General features: G+C 31.5%; 1 protein-coding gene across 4 annotated transcripts in view; it reads right to left on the bottom strand.

The window, feature by feature from the left end:
• Kras (KRAS proto-oncogene, GTPase) overlaps positions 1-27,721 on the bottom strand; it is a 38,212-nt gene that overhangs the window by 6,089 nt on the left and 4,402 nt on the right. For 2 of the 4 annotated variants that reach the window (XM_078015061.1, XM_078015063.1), the window contains exons 3-5: positions 11,696-11,874; positions 9,855-10,014; positions 2,381-2,504 (exon numbers count right to left, since the gene is read on the bottom strand). In XM_078015061.1, the coding sequence (XP_077871187.1) occupies positions 2,385-2,504; positions 9,855-10,014; positions 11,696-11,874 (459 nt within the window). In that variant the 3' untranslated portion in view covers positions 2,381-2,384. The remainder of the gene's footprint in view (positions 1-2,380; positions 2,505-9,854; positions 10,015-11,695; positions 11,875-27,721) is intronic. The other 2 variants (XM_078015064.1, XM_078015062.1) reach the window with 2 other exon arrangements.

Below are 27,721 nucleotides of genomic sequence, written 5' to 3'. Positions count from 1 at the left end.
GGGGGAAAAAAGGATTTAACACTCTTCATGAATTAATTCCCTTTGAACAATCCTGTGTAGTCTATTTCAACAACCTTTATAATTAAGAAAAAGGCAATGCTCTTGAAATGGTTAAGCAGAAAAAATGAAAAATCATGAGATGGATTAGAGAGAAGACACATTCTAAGGTAAAAATAATATCCACGTAGTTAAGAAACAATGGTTTCTGAATTTGTAACATTAAAATACTTTGAAAGGCTCATGTGCATTAAACTCTACCTTAGATAGGGCAATGTCATAATTGACCTAAATAGAGCAGTGATTTCATTTTTTCTATGGGAAATAATCTATTCACATACATGTAAAAGGCAAGTAGTATCCTAGTAATTACTTGGTTTAAACTCATCTTTTTAATACTTAGTAAAACTGACTTGCATATACATATCATTATCAAATTTTTCTAAAAGCATTTTTACCTAATTTTAAAAGTTTTATATATTAGCAAATACATTTTTTTATATAAGTGCTATCCTATCCACTAAAGAAAAATCATTACATTCACTGTGAAAACACTGCACAAACTAGAAATTTTAGAATAGTATATGCTTCTGCCTTTGTTTTCATATAAATTAAACCTGAAACTTATTTTTAAATTTTATTCTATAGTTCTATTTCAAAAAATCTGAGAAAATAAAAACTTAAAAAACACTTAAATCTGTTCATTGCTTCAAAAGTCCAACTTCAAACTGCATTGTTAGTATTAAACTTTACAACTTCTAAAATTAAAGTACTGCCTTACACAATACTGCATTCATAAATCTCAATTAAAAATTAGTGCCAGTAATGCTTTATTTCTTCTGAGTTTCATAGATTAGTGTACTACATAATATTGAGATCAAATCTACTACTCATATGTATATTTAACTTTTATAATATGTATTAATTGTTTCAGACTTAAGATTCATATTGTCAACTTTTAGTATAATTAGTACAATAAAGATATCCTAGTAGTTTGGAAAATTATAATTTTATTTCACATCCTCAAAGAACATTATATATTATAAACAATATGCAATAAAATTTAAACTTTGGCATTAACTTATGCATTCTATTTAATGAAGTACTTGCTAAGCAAGACGGAATTTAATGTGTTTGTTTAGAAATAAAAGTGAGATTCCACTCAATAATTATCTTTGCCAGGCAGTTACAATATGCCAAGAATATCACAAGACAATGGGTATACAAAGATTAAAAATACATAGTTCTGCCTCCCCTACGTTCTACTAATAAAGGAATAAAACACCAAAAATTATTTAGATATAACATGGGAAGCATGTTAACAGTTAAAAACAACACACTTTTTGAAATGCGCACAAGAGCAATGTGCTCAGTCTAAGGATCTGAAGGAATTCTTACAAAATGGGAGACTGGGAAATTGTCAATGAGTTAAGCATTAGTTAATTACATGAGTAGGGAAAAGAATATTGGCATTCCAAACAACAAACAAAAGCCAAGATGCAAGGGAAGATATAAAATAACTTGGTGTTTGTTTATGTAAAAACAAAAATTCGGGCAAGATGATAGTGGTTTTAGATAAAAGGCCAAAAGAAGCTGGGAAGAGAAGTGGGAAGGTGTAAAGGATCAAATATGACATGCTATAGAACTTGAGATTTTATTCCATAGTGAGTCAGTAACTAGATATAAAGGTAAGAGAATGTCATATCTCCATCTGCACAGTGAATGATGGTGACAACAAGTTGAACAGTCCCAGCAAGAAATTAGACAGGCCTGAATTAATGATGTAACAAAGAAAAAGTAGTTAACATCACAGGAATTTATGACTTCTTGCAAATGGATATGAAAAACAGGGAGGCAGGAGTCATCCTACATACAACTCCAAGGTTTCTCACATGAGTAAAGTACTGTTGTTGCCATTGAATTACAGAATACAGGTAGAAGAGTAGTTATTTGCTTGTGCAATGTTCAAAAAAGAAAAAATACAGGAGAGGCCCTTTCCCCTCTCTGGGCCATTCAATTTTATTATTCTATACAAGTTCTGATATTTTCCCTCCCTCTCTGAAAAACAAAAGTTGCTTATATTCTCAAAACATGAGCCTGATTTTCCTTAAAAATTAAGTTATTGCTTCCAATATGCTTAACTTACTTAAGACTAATTAAATCATTAGACCTTTTGGCAAATATAGTCTTCCATAGCCATCAAAACAACCCCAATTATAATTATCACTCATTATTCAAAATAAAAGTACTAATTATGGAAACAAGTTTCTTATCATTTAATACTTCAAATTAGAATACCACACCTAAATAGTTCCAAGTGGTTGCTACTTTGTTACCTGTGAAAGATACCTGCTTTCTGCTAAAATTAATATGCTGAACTTACCAGATTACATTAAAATGCATTTTTTAATTTTCACACAGCCAGGAGTCTTTTCTTCTTTGCTGATTTTTTTCAATCTGTATTGTCGGATCTCTCTCACCAATGTATAAAAAGCATCCTCCACTCTCTGCATTGTAAAACACAACTTCTTAAAGTCTGTTTCATTGGTAATAGTAATTTATTGGGACAGCCATGTGCAAGTAGTTTGAAACTATGAGCTTTACTTGAGAATTTTCTTTAGCATACATCAGATTGAATAAAATTGAGGATGCAGTTTTAAAATATGGGCTGGAACCTGGTTTGTTCTTAAAAGTCATTTTTGTTTTCTAATGGAATTAGAATTTTAAAATAAATTTTAAGTGGGAAATTAATGTATTTCTTATCTGTTTATCAACTGATACAATCATTTTATAGTCTGCAAATTGTGTAATTTAAGCCTAAACTGAAGTTAGATTGAAATTATTCCTTTGACTTAGTGAAAACAGGTGATTTATATACCACTGATTCTACCTGAAGTGGGGAGAAAAACACTATAATAGGGATGTATAGCTGTTGTTAAAACAAAAACACTTCAAAAAGCACCTTGCAAAAAAGGTTAAGTCAAGAGACTGGAATTTCAAGTTTTATCTTCAATTCTTTCTATTCAACTTCTAAGTTTACAAGTGGAATTGATTATAGGACCTTTGTGGATGGAAAATTACATTATTTATATTAAACATTAAGTAAGGGCTGTTTGCCAAAATAACTGAAATGTCACGAACTGTTAAAAAATATGCACACAAAACAGGAGCAGTGCATTTTGTATTCTTGTTGTAGAAAGCTACAACTCTTCTAAAAAAAAGATTGCAAAACATGTCCAAATAAACTGATTTTGTACCTTTTAATTTAACTATTTGAAAGGGATTTTTTTCCGGCTGAAGGTCACGGTAAAAAAAACAAAACAAAACATAATGACTATTACAATTATTTATAGCCATCATGGAGATAGTTTTTCATCTTTCTCAGCCTAGAAAAGTAGGCAGTAGCCATAGAGGACCAAGTGTTTAGCTAACTGTACTTACAATGTAGCTTATCTCTAAAAAATAAATGCAGAGAATTATCAATTATGTAAACTTACTTGAAAGATGTAATATTTGTGTTCATTCTTCTAATAGATGTGTTTAGAAAAGCTGGTGTATTTCACTGCAAATTTAATTTAAAGCTCTTCATTTCATTTTCAGAATGATTACTTATCTTTGGAGATTAGAATAGTTTTAACTGGTAACATGTTTCTATTGAACCAAATGTGACAAAATGGATCCAACACTTAAAAAGTTAACATGTGAAAAAAAACGCTAATATATACCAAAAGTATGACTTGTAGTTTTAAATTCTAAAGGCACAGAGATTCAGCCCTAGGTATTTAATAAACCAACAACCAGGGTTTAATTTTTGTGTGCGTAAGTCTTCTGTATGCCTGCTTCTACAGCAACTAAGAAAAAGACACTTCACTTCTTTCAGGAATATTAATTTTTACAAATCTCAAGAGTATATTAAGAACTGCTTCAGGAGTGTTCAACAATTTACCTATAAAACTTTAAAATTTATAAAATTAAATTTCAGTTAAGAAGCAGGCATACTTTAAAATATTTCATATTAAAATAATATATATCAAGCTTCTAACATATATTATCCAGTCTATTCAATGACCTAGTAACAAAAATTATAGCCCAACAAAAATCTTATTTTTAAGAGAATTAATCAACTATCTAGCAAAGCCAATTAGAAATGAAAATTTCCAAGTATTTTTTGAAATTGTTAATATGTTGGCATTTTAAGTTAAATTTCCACTTGTATGTGCCTATAAGTTTTTACACTTATCATTAATTCTCAAAAGATTTTTATTCATTTGTCCTTGAAAAAATTATATATTAGAAATTTTCATTAAACAAAATAAATAATTTAAGACATTAAATGACTTTTAAAGCATGCAAAACAAAGTATGAGTTCTGTCATTTGATATTTTCACAAATTATTCTTTCATTGTGAAAAATCAATGCAGAAATCAAATATGTTTATAGATATATAATATAGATAAAGAGAGGTGTACACAAACCAGGTAAAAGCTCATATTTTCTTAAAATTTTTAAGGATGTAAACTTTTATTTATTCCTGTTTACAAAATGAAAGTTACAAGGTCAATGTAGAAGTATTAACAGGGTAATGGTCTTCTACTGATTTAGCAGAAGCAAATTTTGATTTTAACACTTCTAAAATCAGTTTGAATGTGCCTGTTTTTTCAGTGTAAGCATCCCCATCACCAATACCAGAATATATGATTTTTGTTTCCAGCAATGCAGAGAGAGAATTGGAAGCCAATAATTAAAAAGAGAATGTACCCACCACCAAGAACTCAGTGTCAGGACCTCAGTGGCTGAGGTAATTAACATTACCGAGAAGTAGTTATTCATGAATGACTTTTTCTATTTCTGAGTTTTATTAACATGAAATTTAAATTAGATTTTAAAAAAATCATTATTTACCATATTTTTTCAGACTTAGATATTTCCTTATAATATGCTTTAAAGCCTACTGACATCCAAAAAACATGAGATTATTATTATTTATCCTTGCCTTACCAATGGCACTGGCTCTTATTTTTAAAAACTGTATATAATATACAACTGTAGGACAGAACACTGGTTTCTTATTCCAAAATTTGTAGATTAATTTTTAAGATTAAAGTGTAACTGAAACATACATAATGCCCACTGTAACTAGTTGCTAAGCTCTTAACTGGCAATTAGTGATTTAGCTAGGGGAGATAGCTTATTGCCACAAATATTTTCAAATGTCACTTATTAAAGTCTAAGAACAAATGAAAATATTCATGTACGAACAAAAGTATACAAGTTTAAATATGTGACTTTTTAAAATCAAGAGATTTAACAATATTGTCAACTGTTATCTGTAAACAGACTTCTGAAAACATGGGCATAGAACACTCCATAGTGAAGAAAGAATTGTTAATAAAGAGTATATCATCCCGTATTCTACAGCCTATGCTTTTAATAAGAGATTTTATTTCATTGAGAATTTGTTCCTGTAGAGTCTGTAAAAATTCTTGCAAAATTATTTCAAGAAAAGAACACATCAAATACTCTAACTAAATACAGATATAAGAGTGTAAGCCTTCATGGGGGAAGGGAAGGGAGGAACAAAATGTATTCTAAAAACCAACTTTGTGCCAAAGTATAAAACATCTCAGCTTTACTGAAATAAAATAGCAATACCTGGAAGGCTACACATGGTATACAGTTGGTGCTCAATAATTGTTTTTGTTGGTTTTATAAAAGCTAAAATTCACAATATTTATGATATGTACATAAAATCAACTATTAAATATAGATTAAAGCACAAGAAGTTTTTTTGTTTAGCTTTTTAAAAATAACCTAATGGTAAACTTTAATGGAAGTCTTCTATCAACTATTTTATACAGCTAAAAATTAACTAGGAAATTAATCAGTCAACATTTTTAAGTAAGGAAAACTAATGTTTACATTATGTTCAAATTGAGGCTACCAGAATGCTAAAAAGCTTAATCAGTAGCAGCACATACTCTGGGAACTCTGCTTCTATCATGAATTTTAAAGAATCCTCTCCACTTTTGATTTTAGCTGACTGGAAAACTCACAGTTATTCCCAGGGTGTCAAGGTTTCAGTTTCAATAACCTTTGCCAATACTGCCATGCACTGCCCAAAGGGAACAGAAAAATCTGAAAATTACTAACTGCCTAGATAATGTGAAAGTATTAGTCTTTACATACTAGGAACATTGAAACCACATATAGTATATTACCTTAGAATAACTTCTTTTTGCTTTCAGGTGAACATTAAAAAGACAAGTCTGACCAGGTAATGGGCATTTAAAAATTACAAAGTTGGTAAAAATATATATTCTACAACTCTTATCTTGAAAAGCACTACAGTAAATTTTCTATTTTCCTTTCATAAAATACATGTTTTACTTTAAAATTACTAAGGTTAGCTTGTATAATTTAAGTTGAAAGTCTGGCCAGACTTCTATTATTTTAAAGTTTTCCAGAGAGTCAGGAATTATTGTACCACAACCCTCAGGCCAAATACAATCACAGCCTGTTTTTGTATTATACACAAGCTAATAATGATTTTTACATTTTTAATGGGTTACAGGAAAAAAAAAAAAGAAATATGCAATAGATACCCCTTGTGGCCCTTGATGTCCCAAATATTTGCTGATGGGCCCATTGAGGGCTGTTGGCCCTTAATGATCTATAAGAACCTCTAAACAGATGTTCTGTTCCTATTAACCTAAATATTCTTTTTGGTGTTTGTATTTTAAGCTCATCAACAAGATCAAAAAATAGGGTATAAGGGGCTGGGGATGTGGCTCAAGCAGTAGCGCGCTTGCCTGGCATGTATGCAGCCCGGGTTCAATCCTCAGCACCACATACAAACAAAAGATGTTGTGTCCGCCGAAAACTAAAAAATAAACATTAAAAAAAATTCTCTCTCTCTTTAAAAAAAAAAAATTAGGGTATAAAATAAGTTGCTGATAAAACACAGTAAGGATAAACATTTATTTTATCCAAATAACAAGTGGAATAACAAATCAGTAACAAACTACTCTGCAAAAGGTAGGGCTTCAAATTTTCACAAAAATTGGAGATGTACAATTAATTAAAATGTGCATATTTAATATAATCTCTAAAATTATTAGTTTTCCCAAAGCCTGCACATAACAAGTTAATATAAAGAAAGGAAGATGAATAAACTCTTCAAAGCAAATTAATTTCTAAGCAAATCATTAAGTCCACTTAATAAAAAGAAATAAAGGAATAGAAATTAAAGATCTAAGTTATAGTTTAGCAACACACATAAAGACATGAATAAAATGAGATATAAATATAGGAAAGGCTGTGTACTATGTTATCTCTATTATATAGATGATCCACAAATTTCTACAAAGCAAGTTTGAAGGAATCTATTTCTATATCATACACCTTCAAAGAGCATTTTATTTTTTTAAAAAGGCCACAAAACAATATAAAAACTAAAAATGTATTTTAAGAGGAAGCCACAGCCAGGCACATTGGCACATGCCTATAATTGCAGCTATTGGGAGGCTGAGGCAGGAGGAGCGCAAATTCAAGGCCTTTTAGCACATTAGACAACATAGCAAGATCCTAGCTCAAGAAATAAAAAAGGTTGGAGTTCCAATCCCCAGTACCACAAATAAATTAAGGAAGCCACATGGTTTTCTTATCAATTATAAATGCTGTAGTACATTAAAGCATTAATGTCAAATACCAAGAATAAATTCGTACTTCTGAGGTAATAATCATACAAGGAAAGGAGACACAGCTGTTTTACTAGGCTCTTATCAAATGAGAAAGAGAGCAACATTGTGTGATAATCAGAAGTCTCTTTTTAATGTCCTCTATTGCTTTTCTACTCAAAGCATGGTGCTACTCAAAGTGCGATGTGTGAAACAAACTTAACATCATTTGGAAGTTTGTTAGAAATGCAAAATATCAGGTCTCACTCCACTGAATTAGAATCTGGATTTTAATGAGTCCAGTTGATTTGTATACATATTGAAGTATGACAAGAACTTCTCTATTGCAACCCGTTATATCATGCAAGTCTCATGTTTTTTCTTTTCTTTCCTTTTCCTTTTTTTTTTTTTTTAATGAAATGTCCACCACAATGTTCACTAGTCTAAAATGCATCTTTTAAAAGTTATAAGTAGAGCTGGGTGCAGCGGGGCATGCCTGTAAGTGATCCCAGTGGCTCAGGAGCCTAAGGCAGAAGGATCATGAGCTCAAAGCCAGCCTCAGCAAAAACAAGACACTAAACAACTCAGTGAAACTCCTGTCTCTAAATAAAATACAAAACAGGACTAGGGACATGACTTGGTTGTTGAGTGAGTGCCCCCAAGTTCAATCCCCAATAGGGGTGCTGGGTGGTGGTGGGGGTAGGGGAATAAGTAATGTAAGTATAATAATAAATATTACAGTAGAATCCAGATAGTAGGTACGCAAATGTTTTCAATACAATTCTTTCAACTATACATCTGAATTTTTTCATAGGCAAATATTAGGAGAAAAAGTTATAAATATTATAATCATTTTATTTTGAATACCTTCTCTCCTGAGGAAAAACAATGAGAATGGTTAAAGAAGATCGGTAAAAAGAAGATTAAAAACCACATCTCATCCCAGTCCCAGTGTTTGGAACCTGGGAATGCATTTTTCAATGAATCTGAGTTACTCTAAAGTGAAGTGATGTGATGTATACCAAATCCTTCTTTAAATTATAAATCAGGTGTTAGTAAAACTGCCACAGAAGAGATATTTGTAAGGTGGCCAACCTACAGAAATTCAGTTTTTAATCTCCAAATAAAGACTTTTTTCACTGTATACGAAATGTGTACAACCAGGAAGAGGTACATATGGTCTACTGCTACAGAAATAAAGATGTATATACACACCAGCTGAACAATTTACAGTTAAATCTTACCCACTTATAGTAAAAATTCTAGAATGCCTACTTTTATATATTTAACCATGCAATGGGTTTTTCATATATATATATATTTTATAAAACTCTCAGCCTTCAAAGTTTTAATTTTGTTTTAGGCTCTAAGATATCCTAACCAGAAAAGACCCAAAACAAATTTATGAAATATAAATCACTCGGTATGCTAAAGTTATATTCCCTACTTTCCCAGGATTTTTTTTTTGACTTTGTTAAAATCATATAAATAGGTTAAGTAATACCAACAGAAATTACCTAGAAAAAAGTTATTTTATAAATGAGGATTATTTTCCAAACAAAATTCAGGTTTCATTTGGCATCTATTTTTGTCAGATTAATGCACCAAGTAAGTAACTGAGAATTTCTGTTTACTTTCCAAAAATTCCCCTTGCTTTAATGAAAACTTTCTCCAAAAATATATCCTCAAAAAAATCTGTGAAAGCAAAAATTTTCAAATATAACAAAGAACCTTATGACATAATAATCTTTAAAGTGCTTCTCAAATAGGAAACTCAAATTTTGTTTTCCTGTTCTTTGTTTTTACCTATAACTGAAAATATTTTTACATTTCTTGAATGCTAAAATGTGTTCAGAATTGAAGAAAAGTTTTGTGTGAAAAGAAATGGAAGTCAAAAATAGTATCATAGGATTAAGAAGTACTGTATTCTCAAGAGGACATTACCAAAAAAAAAAAATCAAATAAATATTGTTTATTTCCTATTTAAGTATAACAAGAAAAAAACTTGATGAATCATTTTAAAAGATTTAACATATAATACCAGTTAACTGTCAGATATATTAATGTTCTTGCCCTCTTGCCTCAAAAATGATGCAAATTAGATTATGTATTAGTAAATTATGATTGATAAAATTGCTTGATATATTTTGCAGAAAACAGATGTATTCCAATAACACTTACCTGTCTTGTCTTTGCTGATGTTTCAATAAAAGGAATTCCATAACTTCTTGCTAAGTCCTGAGCCTGCTTTGTGTCTACTGTTCTAGAAGGCAAATCACATTTATTTCCTACTAGGACCATAGGTACATCTTCAGAGTCTTTAACTCTTTTAATTTGCTCTCTGGGGAAGAAAAAGAGAGGCATCAGTAAACCAAAAATCCTACAAAAACTATCCACAACTTTTGCCTTATAAAAGTTGGCCAAATGAAAACTTTTCATATAATTTCTAATTTTCACCACACCAAATTTTCCTTGCTTCTTTTTCTAGTTATTTCCTTCCCTCTTGAAAGATCAAAAAACTACAGAAGTAGAGTTAAAACTATAAAATAGGTTCATATTCAGATAAATTATAATAAAAAAGAAAATACTGTAAAGTGATATGCCTAATTTAAAAACTATACTCTTAGCAACATGTATGTGGCTAATTGTATATGCATACAATTAAAAATATTTTTACCCAAACATGAAGTAATAGCATTAAAACTTTCACATTTGTTTCTTCCTCCTTATGAGTAGATAATACATTCCAATACCCTCAGTGGATGCTCAGAACTACGGATAGTACTAAAGTCATATATACTGTCTTTTCTAATACATACATATTGATATAAGTTTAAAATTTATAAATTAGACACAGTAAGATAACAATAACTAATAAAGCAACAATCTACTGCAAAAAAATGATTTAAAATTTTTGAACTGTTTAGTTCTGGAATTTTCCATTTAACAGTTTCAGACTACAGTTGAGCATAAGTGAAATCTTGGAATGTGAAACTGTGAATAAGGGGGGAGTACTGTACTTTCTCAAAAAAAAAAAAGATAATTGGGAAGACTTTGATTTTCATACGTACAACACTAAAGTTACTATACTCTTTATTTTGTTAAAAGCCCTTCTACATGTTAATTTAAATTTGTAGTAAAATTATATTGTTTCACAATTTTATGCGAATTTCAAAGATGCAACACGGAAGAGACACATTAAACAGAGTTAGAAATGGATCAAATTCCCAGTTCCTCTACTCATAAACTGAGTAAAACTTGAATAAATTAAAAAATGTCATCTACTCTTAAAGAGATACTACTCTTAAAAAAATGCAAAAATACAACCACCCAAATTTTCTTATTACTAGGTTACAGAGTAAACATACTGAAATAAATGATCTTAATAAATGATCTTAAATAAAATGTTAAACTTCTTAACTAGGCTAACTCATAGTAACAGGACATAGCCAGTAAGTGGAATATTTGCTTTACTATGCAGTTTTATGAAAACTTAAGCTCAAGGAAACAGAATATAAAATACATTTAATACAATAGTCAGTTTTATGCAGATTTGTCAGATTCATAAATTTTTACAACATCTAAGTTGTATTTAAATATGCATAGCCATTCTTTATTCAATCCTACACTAAACATACATAATTATTTAAAAAAATCATTCGTGTGGCACTACTTCAAATCACCTTTTCATATTTTTGTTTATAATTTTCATTTTCATGATATATCTGAAAAGTTCAAAGGCTTATTTCTCTAATGTAGAGTAGTTAAGAGTACAGAAAGTTCTTGAGTCAAAACAAGCATAGATTTCAATCCTAGCAATAGTACTATCTAAACAATCTGGAACAAGTTACTCAACTACTCTAATTGTCAAAAACTTCATTTGTAAAATGGAATGATTACCTACCTCTAAAAAATTATTTTAAATTTTAAGTTAGATAATATAGGCATGGCAATTAGCAAAAAAGAAATGAAAGCTATAATTACTTCTCAATGCCAATTTATTACACTTGACTTAAACCCACCTATAATGGTGAATATCTTCAAATGATTTAGTATTATTTATGGCAAATACACAAAGAAAGCCCTCCCCAGTCCTCATGTACTGGTCCCTCATCGCACTGTACTCCTCTTGACCTGCTGTGTCGAGAATATCCAAGAGACAGGTTTCTCCATCAATTACTACTTGTTTCCTGTAGGAATCCTGAGAAGGGAGAAACAGTCTAGATTATTTTAGTGCACCTTTTAAAAAGGTGTTATATACAACTCAACAAAAAAAGACAAATAACCCCATTCAAAATGGGCAAAGGACTTGAATAGATATTTCTCTAAGGAGGAACAAATGGCCAAATAGAGCACATGAAAAGATGATCAACATCATTAGTCATTAGGGAAATGCAAATCAAAACCGTAGGACACCACCTACCACTTATTAGAATGACTATTACTAAAAAAAAAAAAAAAAAAAAAAAAATCACCCAAACACACATGCGAGTGAGGATATGGAGCCACTAGATATGTACTGTGTTGGTGACAATGTAAAGTGGTATAGCCATTTTGGAGAACAATTTAGCTACTCCTTGACAGCTAAATGATAGAATTACAACATGAACCCATTTCCGTGTGTGTGTGTGTGTGTGTGTGTGTGTGTGTGTGTGTGTGTGTGTATGAAAGCAGAGTCCCTAACCAATACTTACTTGTACACCAATATTTACAGCAGCATTATTTACTTTAGTCAAAATGTAGAAACAACTTAAGTATGCATTAATAGGTAAATGGATGGCTAATGATTCAGCTTAAGAAGAAATGAAATCTGATACAAATTACAACACATATTAACCTTAAAAATATTATTCTAAGTAATATAAGTCAGACATAAAAGGACAAATATTTCATGATCCCATATATATGAAACACCTAGAAGAGAATTCATACATACAAACAGAAATAGGAATTACCAGGGGTGAGGAAAGGAAAATTAGGTAGGGAGTTACTGTTGAAGGGGTATAGTGTATAATGATGAAAAAGTTCTGAAAGTAGATAAGTGGACAGTGCTAATGGTTATACAACACTGTGATGGTTGCACTGTGTATGTACTTAATGTCACTGAATTAAACACTTAAAAATGGCTATTGTGATAAATTTTATGTATATTACCACAAAAATATTTAAAGGTATTACCTGGAGATTCAACAATGCAAATGTATATATTAGTAACAAACCTATCTATAAAAAATAATTATTAGCAAAATAGGATAGCTGAACAAACTCTATTATTCAGGATGACTGAGGTGACCCCCCACACACACACACAATCAATCAACATGCAAATAATTGTCATGCATTGAACTTTATTTACAGTCAAAGACATATATAAGCAAATAAACAAGATTCTAATGCCCTTGTTCACCTCCAGATGGTAACTGATAGTATTACTATGTTAATACTATAGTTTTAAAGCTTGAGAACAAATCCTAACTGCCAGATAGCATTTTGATATAGTATTTCTGTGGTAATGACTATAGTTTTAAAGGATAACTATTTCATTTGCCAATTGAGGAGTCTCTATTAAAAAGAGACAGAGATCTTAAAACTATTCAATTGTAAAAATGAAGGCCTATGTGGTAGAGGACTTGCTTAGCAGGCCAAGGACCTGGGTTTGATCCTTATCATTGGAAATAAAAAAAGGAATGGGGTTGGTTACAGAATCTTGAAATGAAAATCTGATATTCCTCTGACGTTTGAGTTATATTTCTACTGAAAATTTCACACACTCTACCAAAACAGGCCTCAAAAAGTAAGCAAAGGGGATGGTATTATGTAAAACTGTGGAATAAGAGGCAGTGCTGACAACAAGTAAAATGTATAAAGATATTATTTTTTATTGTTCCACGCATGGGTAACAGTACTTAAGTGTCCTTAGTTCATGAATTACTTTATCAACCATTCTATCATTTGAGAGATCAAGGGAGAGGGGGAGTATCATTAAAAAATCATGCTTGGGGCTGGGGATGTGGCTCAAGCAGTAGCGCGCTCGCCTGGCATGCATGCGGCCCGGGTTCAATTCTCAGCACCACATACAAAGATGTTGTGTCCGCCAATAACTAAAAAATAAAAATATTAAAATTCTCTCTCTTTCTCTCTCTCCCTCTCTCACTCTCTCTTTAAAGAAAAATCATGCTTTTTGTAAAATGTTAAATTTTAGACAGTATACAGCATGATCCCAATAAAGTGTGGGTACACTGTTTTATAAATGTATCTCTACACATATTAAGGAACTTGAGATAAATACATCAAAACACTTTAAAAGGCTGTTTTTGATGGAGAAGATAATTTGAGAGATTTATTTCTTGTTTATCTCTCTTTGGTGCTACATGATACACTGAATGTGTTTCTTTGTTTAGAATTTATATTTATGTAGATACTGGGGATTGAACCCAGAGCCTCACACATACAAACCATGTGCTCTACCACTGAGCTTCACCCATAGGCCCTTTAGATTAATTTTAAAAAGTATGAAAGATTACCATATTAGACTATGATTTATTGCTTAACTTTTAAAAGTATACTGTTTTTTCTAAATTGAATGTAATAATAATCTTACCAATCAGAAAAAAAGGATAGATACTGATTTTCTAAACAAGAAGTTCTTGATTAATGTTTTGAATATTTGGTTGACAATTTTATTTTAGCCTATCCACTTAATTACCATTTGAAATAACTCCTATAGGTATTAAATTCCAATGGGTTTTTGTTTTGTTTTGTTGTACTGGGGATTGAACACACACACACACACACACACACACACACACACACACACACACACACACACACACACACAAGGCAGGTGCTCTACCACTGAGCTCTACCTCAGTATTTAGCCATACCCTAAATCCAGTGTTTGAGGAATAATGAAAGAGCAGAAATTGGCAGTACAGTGTCTTAGTCAATACTTTACCTAGGTGTGGCTCAAGAGTATGTAAAACTAACCAAAAACTTTTCCTTACCTATTGCTGTTAACTCACATTCTTTGCTTACCAAAACTAACTAAGTTAGCCTAATCGGTGGTAGCTCTCTTAGTCTTCAAATCTAAAATATTTCACAACAAAAAAGTCAAGCACATATAGATTCTGGAGCCACCCAAACCTACTTAATACAGAAGGTGTGGCTATGGGATTTCTCACCATCTTCCCACATATCATGCCTCCAAGAAGTACCTCAGTAAAGTCCTACTCAGCAAAATTTCAAATACTGTTTAAAAACTATATAATGTGGTGGGAAATTTAGCAGCTTCTGCACATATTACATAAGATGTTTCCTTGATGAACATTCCACCAGAGGGACCAAGAAACTGGGAAAGCAGTCTCATTCCTATTATCTTATCCCTTTCAGAGCCTAAAAATATTGACACAAAAACCCCAGAGATTATGTAATAAAGACCCATGGGGCTTTTTACAGAAAAAAAATTGCCAGCCCTTGTAGAAAGCTATTAACTTTTCACAAATCTGAAGCATGCTTATTAACACATATTATTTATTCCCTACATACTTAAAAAAAATCACTTTGTACAACTACCAAAGCCTAACAAATTTAAAAACTTACAGAGTCTACAATGAAACTAGTTTACGATGGAGCAGAGAAAAGAATCCAAATTTTACATTTTAAATTAGTGCTATCTCTAGACTTGCAAATAAAGTAAACTTTTAGATCAGGCACATAGGTTATGGATAGTCTTAGGAAACTAGGATAAAATAAAACCATTTAAATTCACTCAACATAATGAAATAAAGAAAGTTTTTTTGATGTATACCCCTTGCTCCCAAAGTGCCATCTTTTCATCTACTGAAGCAGTATAAACTTTTCTAACTGTAGATGAAATTAAGACAATTCTGGTGATACAACTAAACAGCACAATCTCTTTGGAAAGCCATAAGAGTATTTATCTAGAGCAATCATAGGCTTTGACATAATAATATCATTTACAGTAAATGATGCTAAGGAAATATTCTTTAAAAATGATAGAGATGCATTTAACATGGCATCCTGATTTTGTCTTAAAAAGAAAAAGTACAGAGACACTGAATACTGACCCATAGTCTTACACCATTTATCTATTTTCAAAATTTACCCTAAATCAAAGCATCTACCACTATCATCATCCCTTAGTTATCCCCCAGTCCCTGTTATCTACTTTGTCTCAGGCAATCTGTTTCAGCAATTGCTTCCTGGCAGAGATCCCTAGGATATATTTGGCACACAGCAGCAAATGATTTGTATTTAATGTAGATCATGTCACTTGTTCAAAGTTCTTCAAAACCATCCCCATTCAGCCTTAAAAATAAAATCTAAAGGACTCTTCCTTCACCAGCATCTGTTTCCTTCATAGCATGTATTAGAATTTGTAATTAGATCTTTTATTCTTTATTGTTTAAGTCTATCCTCCCACCCCCCAACTAAGGTTTGAACTCCTAAATGGTAGGACTCATATCTGTTTTCCTTACCACTACTCAGATGTGCCTAAGTCCTGAACACTGTAGGTAATCAAACCTGTCTGCAGAATACAATGCAAATACATACATACACTAAAAATATAAATTTCTATTAAATTTAATAGAAATGTAATCATCATTTTAAAAAAATTTTAATTGTAACAACCCTTCTGAAATATCTAAAGTTATTGTACTATTTGAAATGAATCCACAACAAACTTTCCTGTTTACAATGTATTAAGTTTGCAAAGGTAGATTTTTAAATCTCTCAATAATTCATCTTTAACACTTTTCCATGTTTTCTTATAAAAGTCTTATAAAAATTTATGAGTTTAAAACACTGTAATTTTTAAATTACAAAATACTACTACTAATAAATTTTGTCTTTGATCAAGTTCTATATAATATGAAAACTTTTATGTAAAAATACAATAAAAACAATAGAGATTTCCAAACACTTAGGAAAGGGAAAAGAATAAGACTGGGGGAAAGTACACTGGGGTCTTCAATTGTACCATTTTGTATCTTGAAAAAGAAAGAAGTGCTAAACCAAACATGACAAAATATTAAGATATGACAAAGCTAATTAATACATACATGATTATTCATTATATTAATTTTCCACACAGCAGTACATGTATACCTGTTCATCATTACTCACTATCCAGGATTCTGTATTTTTATTTTCCTTTAAATTTCTGTTGGTGTGATAGGCTAAAAATTCTTATTGTTTCAATATCTCTTTCTTTAAGGAGTAATAATGTTATTTGATTTTTTTCATATATTCAGATTTATGTCATCACTTAGATCATCTGCATTTGAAATTTTCACATTGTTACTGGAGACCTAGTAAGAGGAATTTCAAAGCTAATGCTAAATCATTCAATCTTCTATAAGACCTTTCAATTCATTATAGAACAATGTGTCCCATACTATTATTAAGTCATCAAAGGTTGCAGTAGACAGATCTCAAAGTAAGCTAGAAACATGCAGTGGCCTGCTATGTTAGAATAATAATGGGGAAAATCTAAGTGCCACACCTAGGGCTAAGCATTACAAGTTGAACATCCCTAATCTGAAAATCCAAAATTAGAAGTGCAATGATACTTTTGGTTTCAAGTATTTCAGATCAAAGATACTCATCCAGTATATAGTTCCTCATGGAACTAAATCTAATGGAAGAGAAATGAATGTAAATAACTGAAAGAAATGTTAATTAACATCCTAAGCAGGACAGAATATAATGGTAGCACATAGGAAGATAGATCGACTTTGTATGAATTAAGAAAGACAAGAAGGCAGAGCCATCCCATGCAGGAAGGAAAAAAGAAAATGCATGAAAAACATCAAACTGCATGATGAGTATATGGAATCAAGACCTTCACTATAATTCAGCTTACAGAAATATAGATAGGGAGCAAGAAATAAAATTGGGATACTCAAGCAGTGGCCAGCTTATATAGGATCTTTTATGCTAGAATTAAGGAATTCTTAAATTTGTCCTATGCTATTATCATTGACAGGACTTTAAGTAGAAAGAATCAGATTTACCATGCTTACTATTAGCATTATTGTGACAAAATTATGGCCCTCTTAGACAATGCCTCAGTACATCCATTTTAGAAGCATCAATTAAGTAGCAGGAGGCACTAATACCAATGGTGAAGCAGTACCTCCACAGAAGGTTAAGACTTAGCAACTTGGCCCCTCACCTGAGGTTGTAATTCTAATAACCCCCAAACCTTTCCTGCATTCCTAGAATCCTAAGGGTAATGGACACTTCTTGATAATACTGTATTACATTAGTGTTCTCCCTTTGCTTTTCAGTCTTCTAACACCTAATTAATCCTCCACTTAGGTTCTTCATGCTGAAATATCTAGTGTAGTTTGTTTTCCAGACTGTACTTCTGACTTCTTAAATGTTAAAAACAAAAAAGGAGTAGGAAAGAAGGGGAACGAAGACTGGGAGATAAGTTAGGATATTATTACTAGAAATGACTGAACTTGAACTATGGCAGCGATTGCAGCATGGATGGAGAGGCTGAGCAGATCAGAGAAATACTTAATGGATAAAACTGACAGAACTACTTTCATAAATTGCCAATAGTCAATGCTGCAACCTCTGGAAAATAAGCTGGCAGATCCTCAAAAAGTTCCATACAGAGTTACCAGCAATTCTATCTCTAGACATGTACCCAAGAGAATTGAAAATATATATGGTCACACAAAAAGTTATACACGAATGTTTATATCATCATTATTCAAAAAAGCAAAAAGGGGGGGGAAGAGGGGGCAAACAATTCAAATGCCCACCAACTGATGAATGAATAAACAAAATATGGTATATCTATACAAGAGTTTTTATTTTTTCTTTAAAGGAATGAAGTACTGATATATGCAAAGCTTGAATCGTGAACATTATCCTACATAAAATCTAGACACAAAAGGCCACATACTGTATGATTTGAATTATACAAAATATTCAGAAAATAGAATGGATAGAGATACAAAATAGGTTAGTGGATTTCAGAGGCTGGTAAAAGAAGGGTTTGGAGAGTGACTGCTAGTGGGTATGAGGCTTCATTTTGGGATGCTGAAAATGTTCTAGAATTAGAACATTTATAGGTTGAGCATCCCTAATCACTAGAGTTGTAATGGCTACACAATCTTATAAATACACTAATCAATGCTGAATTTCCCACTTTTTAAAAGGGTGAGTTTTGAGTTTTGTACATTAAATCTCAATTTTTAAGATGAGAACAGAGGGAAAAGGTGAAGAAAAGATGAGTATAATTTGAGGCATGTTGAATTTCCTATGTTTGTGAGTTGTCCTGGTGTGTATGACTTAATAGGCAGCTTGCCATACACATCTGGTGCTCAGATCAGAAGTCTCGGTTACTGAAAAACCTGTGAGTTTTCAATCTATGGGGTGCTGTAGAACTCTACTTACTTATGATAGACTTGGGTAAACTACTTAATCTCTAATCTACTCTAAACCATTGTTCTTTCAGTTATACAAGTGGTAAATAAACACATGCAGAACTATGTGCCCAAGTTAGAATTAAAGAGTATGAAAAGGTCCTTTATAAAATGAAAAATGCTATAGAAATTGTATTATTTTATATACCAAACATACAAAAAAGTAGGGAGCAGGCCACTGCTACTAAAACTGTAGAAAAATAATAACCTATGTTTAGAAAATCACTAGACACCTATTGTTAGGATAATTTTTGAAAAAGTGATCACCATATTTCAAAATAATAAAACAGCTAGACAAGTTCTAGAGATGGAATGCCAAAAATGAAAGATTATGAAGAATTTCTGTTTAGCGAACGAAGATATTAAAAAGCTTGTTTTCTTAACAATTGAATATTAGTTTAGGGATAAAGAGAGTAAAATATCTAAAGACATAAAATTATTATTACTTTTAAAGTATGAAAAGAATAATCTGCATAACAGATTTTGAAAATAAGTATGTTATGAACATGTATTTGTAACTTGTTGAAATCACATGAATTCTCCCACAAATTATTGTTTGATATCATGTAAAACTATAAGACTGGAATGATCATGTATCTAATCTTAATAATTACAGATGCCAGTATAATTTTCATGTTTTATATACCTCTCAGTTACTCTTTACTTGGCCTTGATGTCAATTTCCTTAATGCAAGAGTATATATGCATTATCCAATTTATTGAGGCTTTAGAAAGAGGGAAATATGCAGTAGAATTAATCTGATATAACTTTCTTATATAGCAGAGAATCTCAAAAAAAAGAGGAAAGTATGAAACAATCTAATAGTACTTAATACTTTAGTTCTCTTTGTTCTCTCCAAAATGAGTATTTCTTTCTCCCCAACTCCAATAGTATATGCTTATTTTTTTTAAACTGAAACAACACAAAAAGAGTGATATTCAACACAATGTGCTGTAATGGGCATTTTTCAATGTTAGTACACAATACATTTACCTAATTGTTTTCAATAATTGCATAATAGAATTATATGTGCATGTCATGATTAACTTCACTCATTGTCTATTGGTAGGCATGTATATTATTTCCATTTTAAAAAAATCACAAACAGCAGTGCAATGAACATTCCTATATAAACATTTTACATAGTTAGCCAATTAAATTCTTAGGATAACTTCTAAGAAATGGAATTACCTAGTCATGCAGTTTAAATTTTGATAAATATTTCCAAACTGACCCCCAGAAAATTTTAAGAGCTTACTATGACTAGATCATAAAGAAGGCATTTTGCTAAGCCTGGTGATGCATACCTGTAATCCCAGCAACTAGGGAGGTTGAGCCAGGAGGATCCCAATTTCAAGGGTAATCTCCACAATTTAGGAAGACACTGTCTTAAAAAAATAAAAATAGGGGATGTAGCACATTGGTAAACTGCCCTACGTTTAACCCGCAGTACCAAAAAAATAAAAGTGCATATTTCTTCATATCCTTTTTAGGATAATTAGGCATTCTAATCTTAACCAATGTAAAAGCATAACATGTTAGTTATTGTTTGAACTTTATTAATGAATTGTCTTTTTATATGTTTGTCATTTGTTTTTATTTTTGTTCACAGGTTGACTATGCTTAGCTCATTTTTCTTCTATCTGAATGTTTGCTTCTAATTTATACATAAATTGGCTTCCTATTATATAAGGCAAATAGTTTTCATTTATCTTGTGTTTTTGTTCAAGACATTTAAATTCTTAGGCACTCAGATACCTCAGTCTTTTCCTAAATGTTTTCCTTAATGTTTTAGGGATCCCCTAAAAATGAGAAAGGATTACTACTTTTCTCAAGGAAGAATAATATTTAACCTTAATTCTACAAATAAAGAAACTAACCTCATATCAATTCACTCAATATGAATTTATGACTGACATCATTTTTATTTCACAGTTATATACAGTTTGACATTAAAATGTACATATCACAGAATCAAGGTTCTCAACATGAGAAAAAGGGAGGAAAGTGAGGAAGAACAATGAACTCATGATTCTAATGAACTCATAATTTTTTAGAACATTTACTTATTAGCTTGATAGGTTTAGAAGCAGTGCCACTCCAGCAGCAATAAACACCTAACATCCAGATCCATCTTGAATGTCATTCCTCACTAAAGGAACTGGGGCTACTTGACAGGGAAAGTGAACAAGTAAACCCAGAATATATCGGGCCAAAAAGTTCAGAAGAGGTGAAAAACTGATGGGGACATAGCAAAAGGATAAAGAGGCCAGCTTGAATAGGATTTCACTGGCCGAAGAAACAAATCTGAATATTGAAATCAGTAATTACAGTAACAGACTTCCACAGACTAAATTTTTAAAAATCCAAGAGTTTCTGTTGATAGAAATAAAACTAACCAAACAAAGAAATAAGGAAAGAAAAGAGAAATCCCTTATTTATGACAGGTGCCAATTAATTAATGTAGAAGTAATGACAGTTATAAAATTACCATTTTGCAACCACTACAGTAGCAATTAATTCAGGCAAAAATTATCAGTGAATACTGAATCCAACTGAGTGCAAATATACTATAGAACAGGTTACTTACAGTCTCAAAGTATCTCCTCTCAGAGTCTTTATTAGTTATAAAAGAATCAAATCTTTACAGAGAGAAATCTGACAAATATCACCTTAACCAAAAATAAATTTTATATATGTATACACACACACACACACACATCAATGTTATCATTAATAATGGGACAAACCAGCATCATGTACCTCCTGATGTGATGCAATGAGGAGGACATAACATTCCTCACTTAGCATCCCTGCCAAACCGTTGAATCTGAACAAATTTAAGAGGACATTCTATAAAACATCTGGCGTGAAACTCCTTGAAAATGCCACTGTCATAAAAGACGGAAAAAGAACTAAGAAGCTGTTATACAGTGAAAGACATAGAGGCATGATAACAAATTTTTCATCCTGAGTCAGAAAACAAATGCTAAAAGGACCTTCTTTGAATAACTAACAAAATGTGGATATGAACTATTAGGTAAATCAATGTTGAATTTCCTCAATTTCATTATTGTGTTGTGGTTGTACAAGAAAATATTCTGGTTATGATAGGGTTGGAAAACTTTTTCTGTAGGGGGCCAGAGTGTAAATACTTCAGAGCTTTGGTCTCTTGTCATAACTACTCAATTCTGTTGCTGTAATGTAAAAGCAGCCTTTGACCAGATACAAACACACAAGTGTGGTTATGCTCCAATAAAACTTTACTGACACAGACAGTAGGCAGGATATAGATCTGTCTTAGAAGGTAGAAGTTCAACATGTGTAACATTCTCAAAGAGCTCAGCAAGAATATAGAATATGTTGTCATGTACCTATATATAGGTACATACACAAATAGAGATACATATCTATACACATATATGAATATCTATATCTATCTAAATAGATACAGATACACATATAAATCTAGAGAAAACAGGACAAAACATTTACTAGGGAATCTAGTTTAAGGGCAACAGTTATTCATTGTAAGTTTTTAAATTTTTTGCCTCTTTTCTATTCATTTGAAAAATTTCAAAATAGAGTGTTGAAAAAATTATCTAAGGTACTTGCTACATGTCCCTTCTTAGTCTACTCAAATATTCTCATTTTACTACTAATACTACTAATTTTATTATATTAAGATCACAATAATATAACTGTTCCATAATCCTACACACTGTGAGAAACTAAGGATAAAAGACACAAGAAATTGCATGCTATCCTAAAATACAGAACCTTGGATCACTAACTTAAAATACTGCTAAGACTAGTAAGCTTCATGAGGACAGGGATATGGTCCATTTCTGAATGTGTATCCAATCCTCTGGAAGTCTGCACAGTACAAAAATGGACACTGAATAACATTTTCTGAATTAAGAAATTGGCTGCATTGTTAAAAACCAGAATTTTAAGAGATGTCAAACCAATAAAACATCTTTCCCTTTCATTTATTTCCATTACAAACTTCCATTTGTATGATTTCAAAGCTCTGTATACATAAAAACCTAACACAGAATAATACATGCCCAGTGCATTTTTAAATTTGATAAATACTCTAAATACTTAATTTGACCTAAATTCGGTGCCTAAAAAATCAGCTGCTCCACAACTAAACTATAAGACTTAAAAATCTACACAACTGAACCTTCATAGTTTGCTGTATTAGAATAGACCCTTCCTTTTTTAGAGACAGGGTGTCACTGAGTTGCTTAGCACTTTGCTTTTGCTGGGGCTGGCTTTGAACTCATGATCCTCCTGCCTCAGCCTCCCAAGCCACTGGGATTACAAATGAGGGCCCAACTGATCAGGCTCTTCCAAACACCCTGTTACAATACAAGGCTTTAAACAGTAGAGTAGCTCCAGAGTGCATGCAAAGAAATTTAGAGAGCACACTGCAGCTTTTGGTGCCTCCTGACAAAGTAGGCTCACTTAGTGTTACCAAGAGAATCACCCTATATTCTCCTTTCTTAAATACACTCATCTACTTATTTAGTTAGTTAGGCTAACGAGTCCACATGGTAATCTTTATTAAACTGATATTTTAAACTTAAAAAATCAATTACATAAAATAGGACTTTTAAATAAAATTGATATGTTTACAAATTGATATAAACACAACTACAACCAAAAGTTAAAATAAAAATATATGTATTCACATTTAGGGTTTCATTGTTATTTATTATAAACGTGAATAAGTTACCAGTAGAGGGCACTCACAAAAGGGGGGAAAAGCTGGCCACAGCCTTGAAAAGAAATACACTTAGAATTGCTGTCAATATTTTAATTTAAAAACACAATGCTTTAATATAATGGTAGAATAACTAACCTAATGTATAGTTTACAAAAGGTAAAATTTAAATCTACATTTTGTTTGAAAAATAACATACAGTTTACTTTAGGGGCATGAATTTGACAATTAAAGAGATGCCTATATTTAGCACATACTGGAGTTTCAACCTCAGAACTATTAATATATGAAGTCAGGTAATTCTTTGTTGTAGAGGCTATATTGTGTACTACAGCAAATTTAACAGCACCCTTGGCCTTTATCCTATCGGTGCCAGCAGCAGCCCTCCCTTCCCAAGTTGTGATACCCAAAAATGTCTTCCAGATGATGACATATATGTATAAAATCAGAAAAATAACAGCTTACACTTTTATATAAGGTTTTTATTATACCACTTTTCTATATTGGCTTAATATTTTTGCAGTATAAATATGTATTCTACAAAAAAATGAATTCGTAGTAAACATTAAAAAGCCAAATAAATAGAAAAATTGGTAAACCTTGGTAAATAAACACCCCACAGCTAAAGCACTAAAGATGGAACAAATTGATCAAGTTATGAATCCACTTTTTCTTACTGAATAGGAAACTGTTTCATCAAAGGGCATAATACTTGGACTAAATTAACAAAAGTAAACAGAATATCAAAGAATTACAGCCTGAGAAAAAGTACTGGCTATATTTAGTTTTACTAGCACAATATATAGAATAGAAACTCAATATACACTTGCTAACTGATCAACTGATCTTTCTATTGATAATTTCCTATAGTTTTAAAAGATTCTATTTTCTTCCACCAAATTTTTACCCAGGGAAAAAACATTTCAGGGAACATGTTTTGGCAACAAATGACTTCTAAACTATAAAAACATGTATTTCTAGACACATGTTGTGTTAGAAGTCTTCTTAAAGTTTTCAATAATCTTGCTTCACTAACAAGGTATTTTGTTATTTTCTGATACTTCTTGGTAGACATAATAAAAGATAAAAATAAAATCTTTCAGAATAGGGTTGGTGCTATAGCTTAATGGTAGAGCACTTGCCTAGCACATGTGAGACACTGGGTTCCATCCTCAGCACCACATAAAAATAAATAAATATATAAAAAAGATACTGTGTCCATCTACAACTAAAAAAAAAAACTATTTAAAAAAATCTTTCAGAATAGAAGATGATATGCACATACCCTCAAATATAAATACACTCCATGTGTCATGCCTAATTCTACATTATATTTCAGTCATTAAGTTAGTATTAGTAGGCTAAGATCAAATTTTGATATATTAATAAATCTGAATTGGGCTACATTATTAAATATTTTCTTTTGTTTGAAAGACTACTTTTCACATTCACAGAGTTATAAAAGGTATAGTGGAAATTTCATTTGTTTTCAGAAAATCCAAATTCAAATCCTACCAATTATGAACTAAGTCTTCTAGGCAATTATGAATATCTCAGAGACTATTTTTATCTATATAATGATATAAACATTGATTACCCTCCTTACCCACTTTCTAGAAGTTCTTTGCAAATTCTAAATCACTAAAAAAAAAAAAAAATGATAGTAATTTAAATTTTTTAAAAATTCCCCCCCTCTTTTTTTGTTTCAGGATTGAACTCAGGGGCACTCAACCACTGAACCACATCCCCATTCCTATTTTGTATTTTATTTAAACATGGGGTCTGAGTTGCTTAGCACTTCGCTTTTGCTGAGGCTGGTTTTGAACTCATGATCCTCCTGCCTCAGCCTCCCAAACTGCTGGTTACAGATGTGCACCATTGTGCCCAGCTTCCTTTTGTTTTAATGTAGAAAAATTTGAGTGAATTCCAAATGGGCAAAGTGTAGGCCCTTTCTAATTTTCTCTATAACCACATTATTTACTAATCAAAACCTAATTGCAGCAGAGAAATCTTCTATTCTCCTTTTTAACATGGAACAGCATTTTTATTCAATCAACTCTTCATTAAATTACTGCGTTTTCTTGTCTTTCTTATAGTTGTACTAACTACACCAAGAACTTAGTGTGTTATTTCCTCTGAAACTCACTGTAACCTGGGAGATAAAGTGATCATCTCAGATACCTTCCCCAGGTGGCTCAGCTAGGTGAGGGAATGTCAGTTTCAAAGTTCACAAGTAATCAATGCTTCCCAGAATCAAGTGTTCTGGCCTGGCAGAAATCATAATCAGAGTTAAATTTATAAACTGTTTCTATCTTACATACAACACATTAACTGTTAGCTCTATTTCTTTAAGATTAATATTGCATTTTAACTTTTTTGGGGAGGGTGGGTATTAGGAATTAAATCCAGAGGTGCTTAACCACTGAGTTATATCCCCAGCCTCCTTATATTTTATTTTGAGACAGGGTCTCAGTAAGTTGCTTTACACCTCACTAAATTGCTGAGGCTGGCTTTGAACTTGAGATCTGCCTCAGCTTCCCAAATTGCTGGCATTACAGGTATGTGCCACTATGCCCAAGTGCATTTTAACAATTTCGACAAAAAATTTCTTAGCCTATTTTATCTCATTCATGCATTATGATCTCTTACATTCATACAGGAGAAAGAGTGTAATGTACTTTCTCAGATTTTCAGGGATAATGGAAAGCAGCTCTGCTAAAATCGTATTTAGTATCCTGGAAAACTTCTATGCTTAACCTTCACTCTCTTAAAACTTCCTTTTACTTCTGATTTAAATGGTATCTTAAATGGTAGATATGCCAATTGACCTTGGATTTGGAACAGATTGAAATTAGTAACCTATTCCATCTTCTTCTTCAAAAAAACCCCAAAACTATAGTAGCATTGAACTGACTTATCAAAATATTTAGAGACTATTACACAGGAAGTCCACTTCAATTAGACTTTTACCCTTCACTAATGGAAATTCTTAAACATAAAAGCCAAATAAAAGTTGCTTCTGTTTAAAAGCAAATTTTTGCAAACAAGCATAATTTCTCCTTTTTATAAACTACCAAAAATATTTGGCATTTCATTATGAACAGTATCTAATTAATCTTGAAAGTTCTAAACTGAATAAACATTCTCCCAAGACCATCAATGCCCTTAGAATCCATCTCAGTGCAGTGTTTCTTCAAGACATTACATAGCACAGACTTTATTAAGGCATTTTGACCTGTTCTTGATCTACAATCTGGAACTTGGAAAAAGATCTAGAAAATACTTCAGAACGATTTTTTTAAAAAATTAGAACAAGAAAAAAAGTTGAGATTAGGATTGTTTAACCTAGGGTAAAGATGTCTAAGAAATAATCTAATGATAGTAGGCTATTTCAAAGACAAGGTGATGTTTTTATTCCCACCTTCCTGTTACATTTAACATGAAACTTTAGATTAAGATTATATCCAAAATATGCTAACAGTTATCTTCTGAAAATGAGTTAACAAAGACAATCATGGAATATCCCCTCCTGCATGTCTCTGGGATTAAATAAATCCTTATCTGCTTAGGATAATTTAACGCTAGTGTTGCCAGAAGGCAGGAAAATAAAACCTGATTTCTCGGGGTATTTTCCCACCAAGTCTTTATTCTTTCATTTTGCTGTTGGTAAATTTTCAAAAAAACTAAAAATCTCTGAAAATAATCCTAAAAAGTTTGCTAAATGAACTGTATTTTAAAATAGTCTCATATTTCCTTGAGTTAATTTAAAAAGTACTGCAAAGTAAAGGTAGGATTGGTAGTGGTACCTTTATATAATACCACCTCAGGCAAAGAATGAGTTTTTTAAAAA

Source organism: Ictidomys tridecemlineatus, chromosome 6 (genome assembly GCF_052094955.1).
Source record: "Ictidomys tridecemlineatus isolate mIctTri1 chromosome 6, mIctTri1.hap1, whole genome shotgun sequence".
NCBI classification, from domain to species: domain Eukaryota; kingdom Metazoa; phylum Chordata; class Mammalia; order Rodentia; family Sciuridae; genus Ictidomys; species Ictidomys tridecemlineatus.
This window is presented reverse-complemented; position numbering and strand designations above follow the sequence as displayed.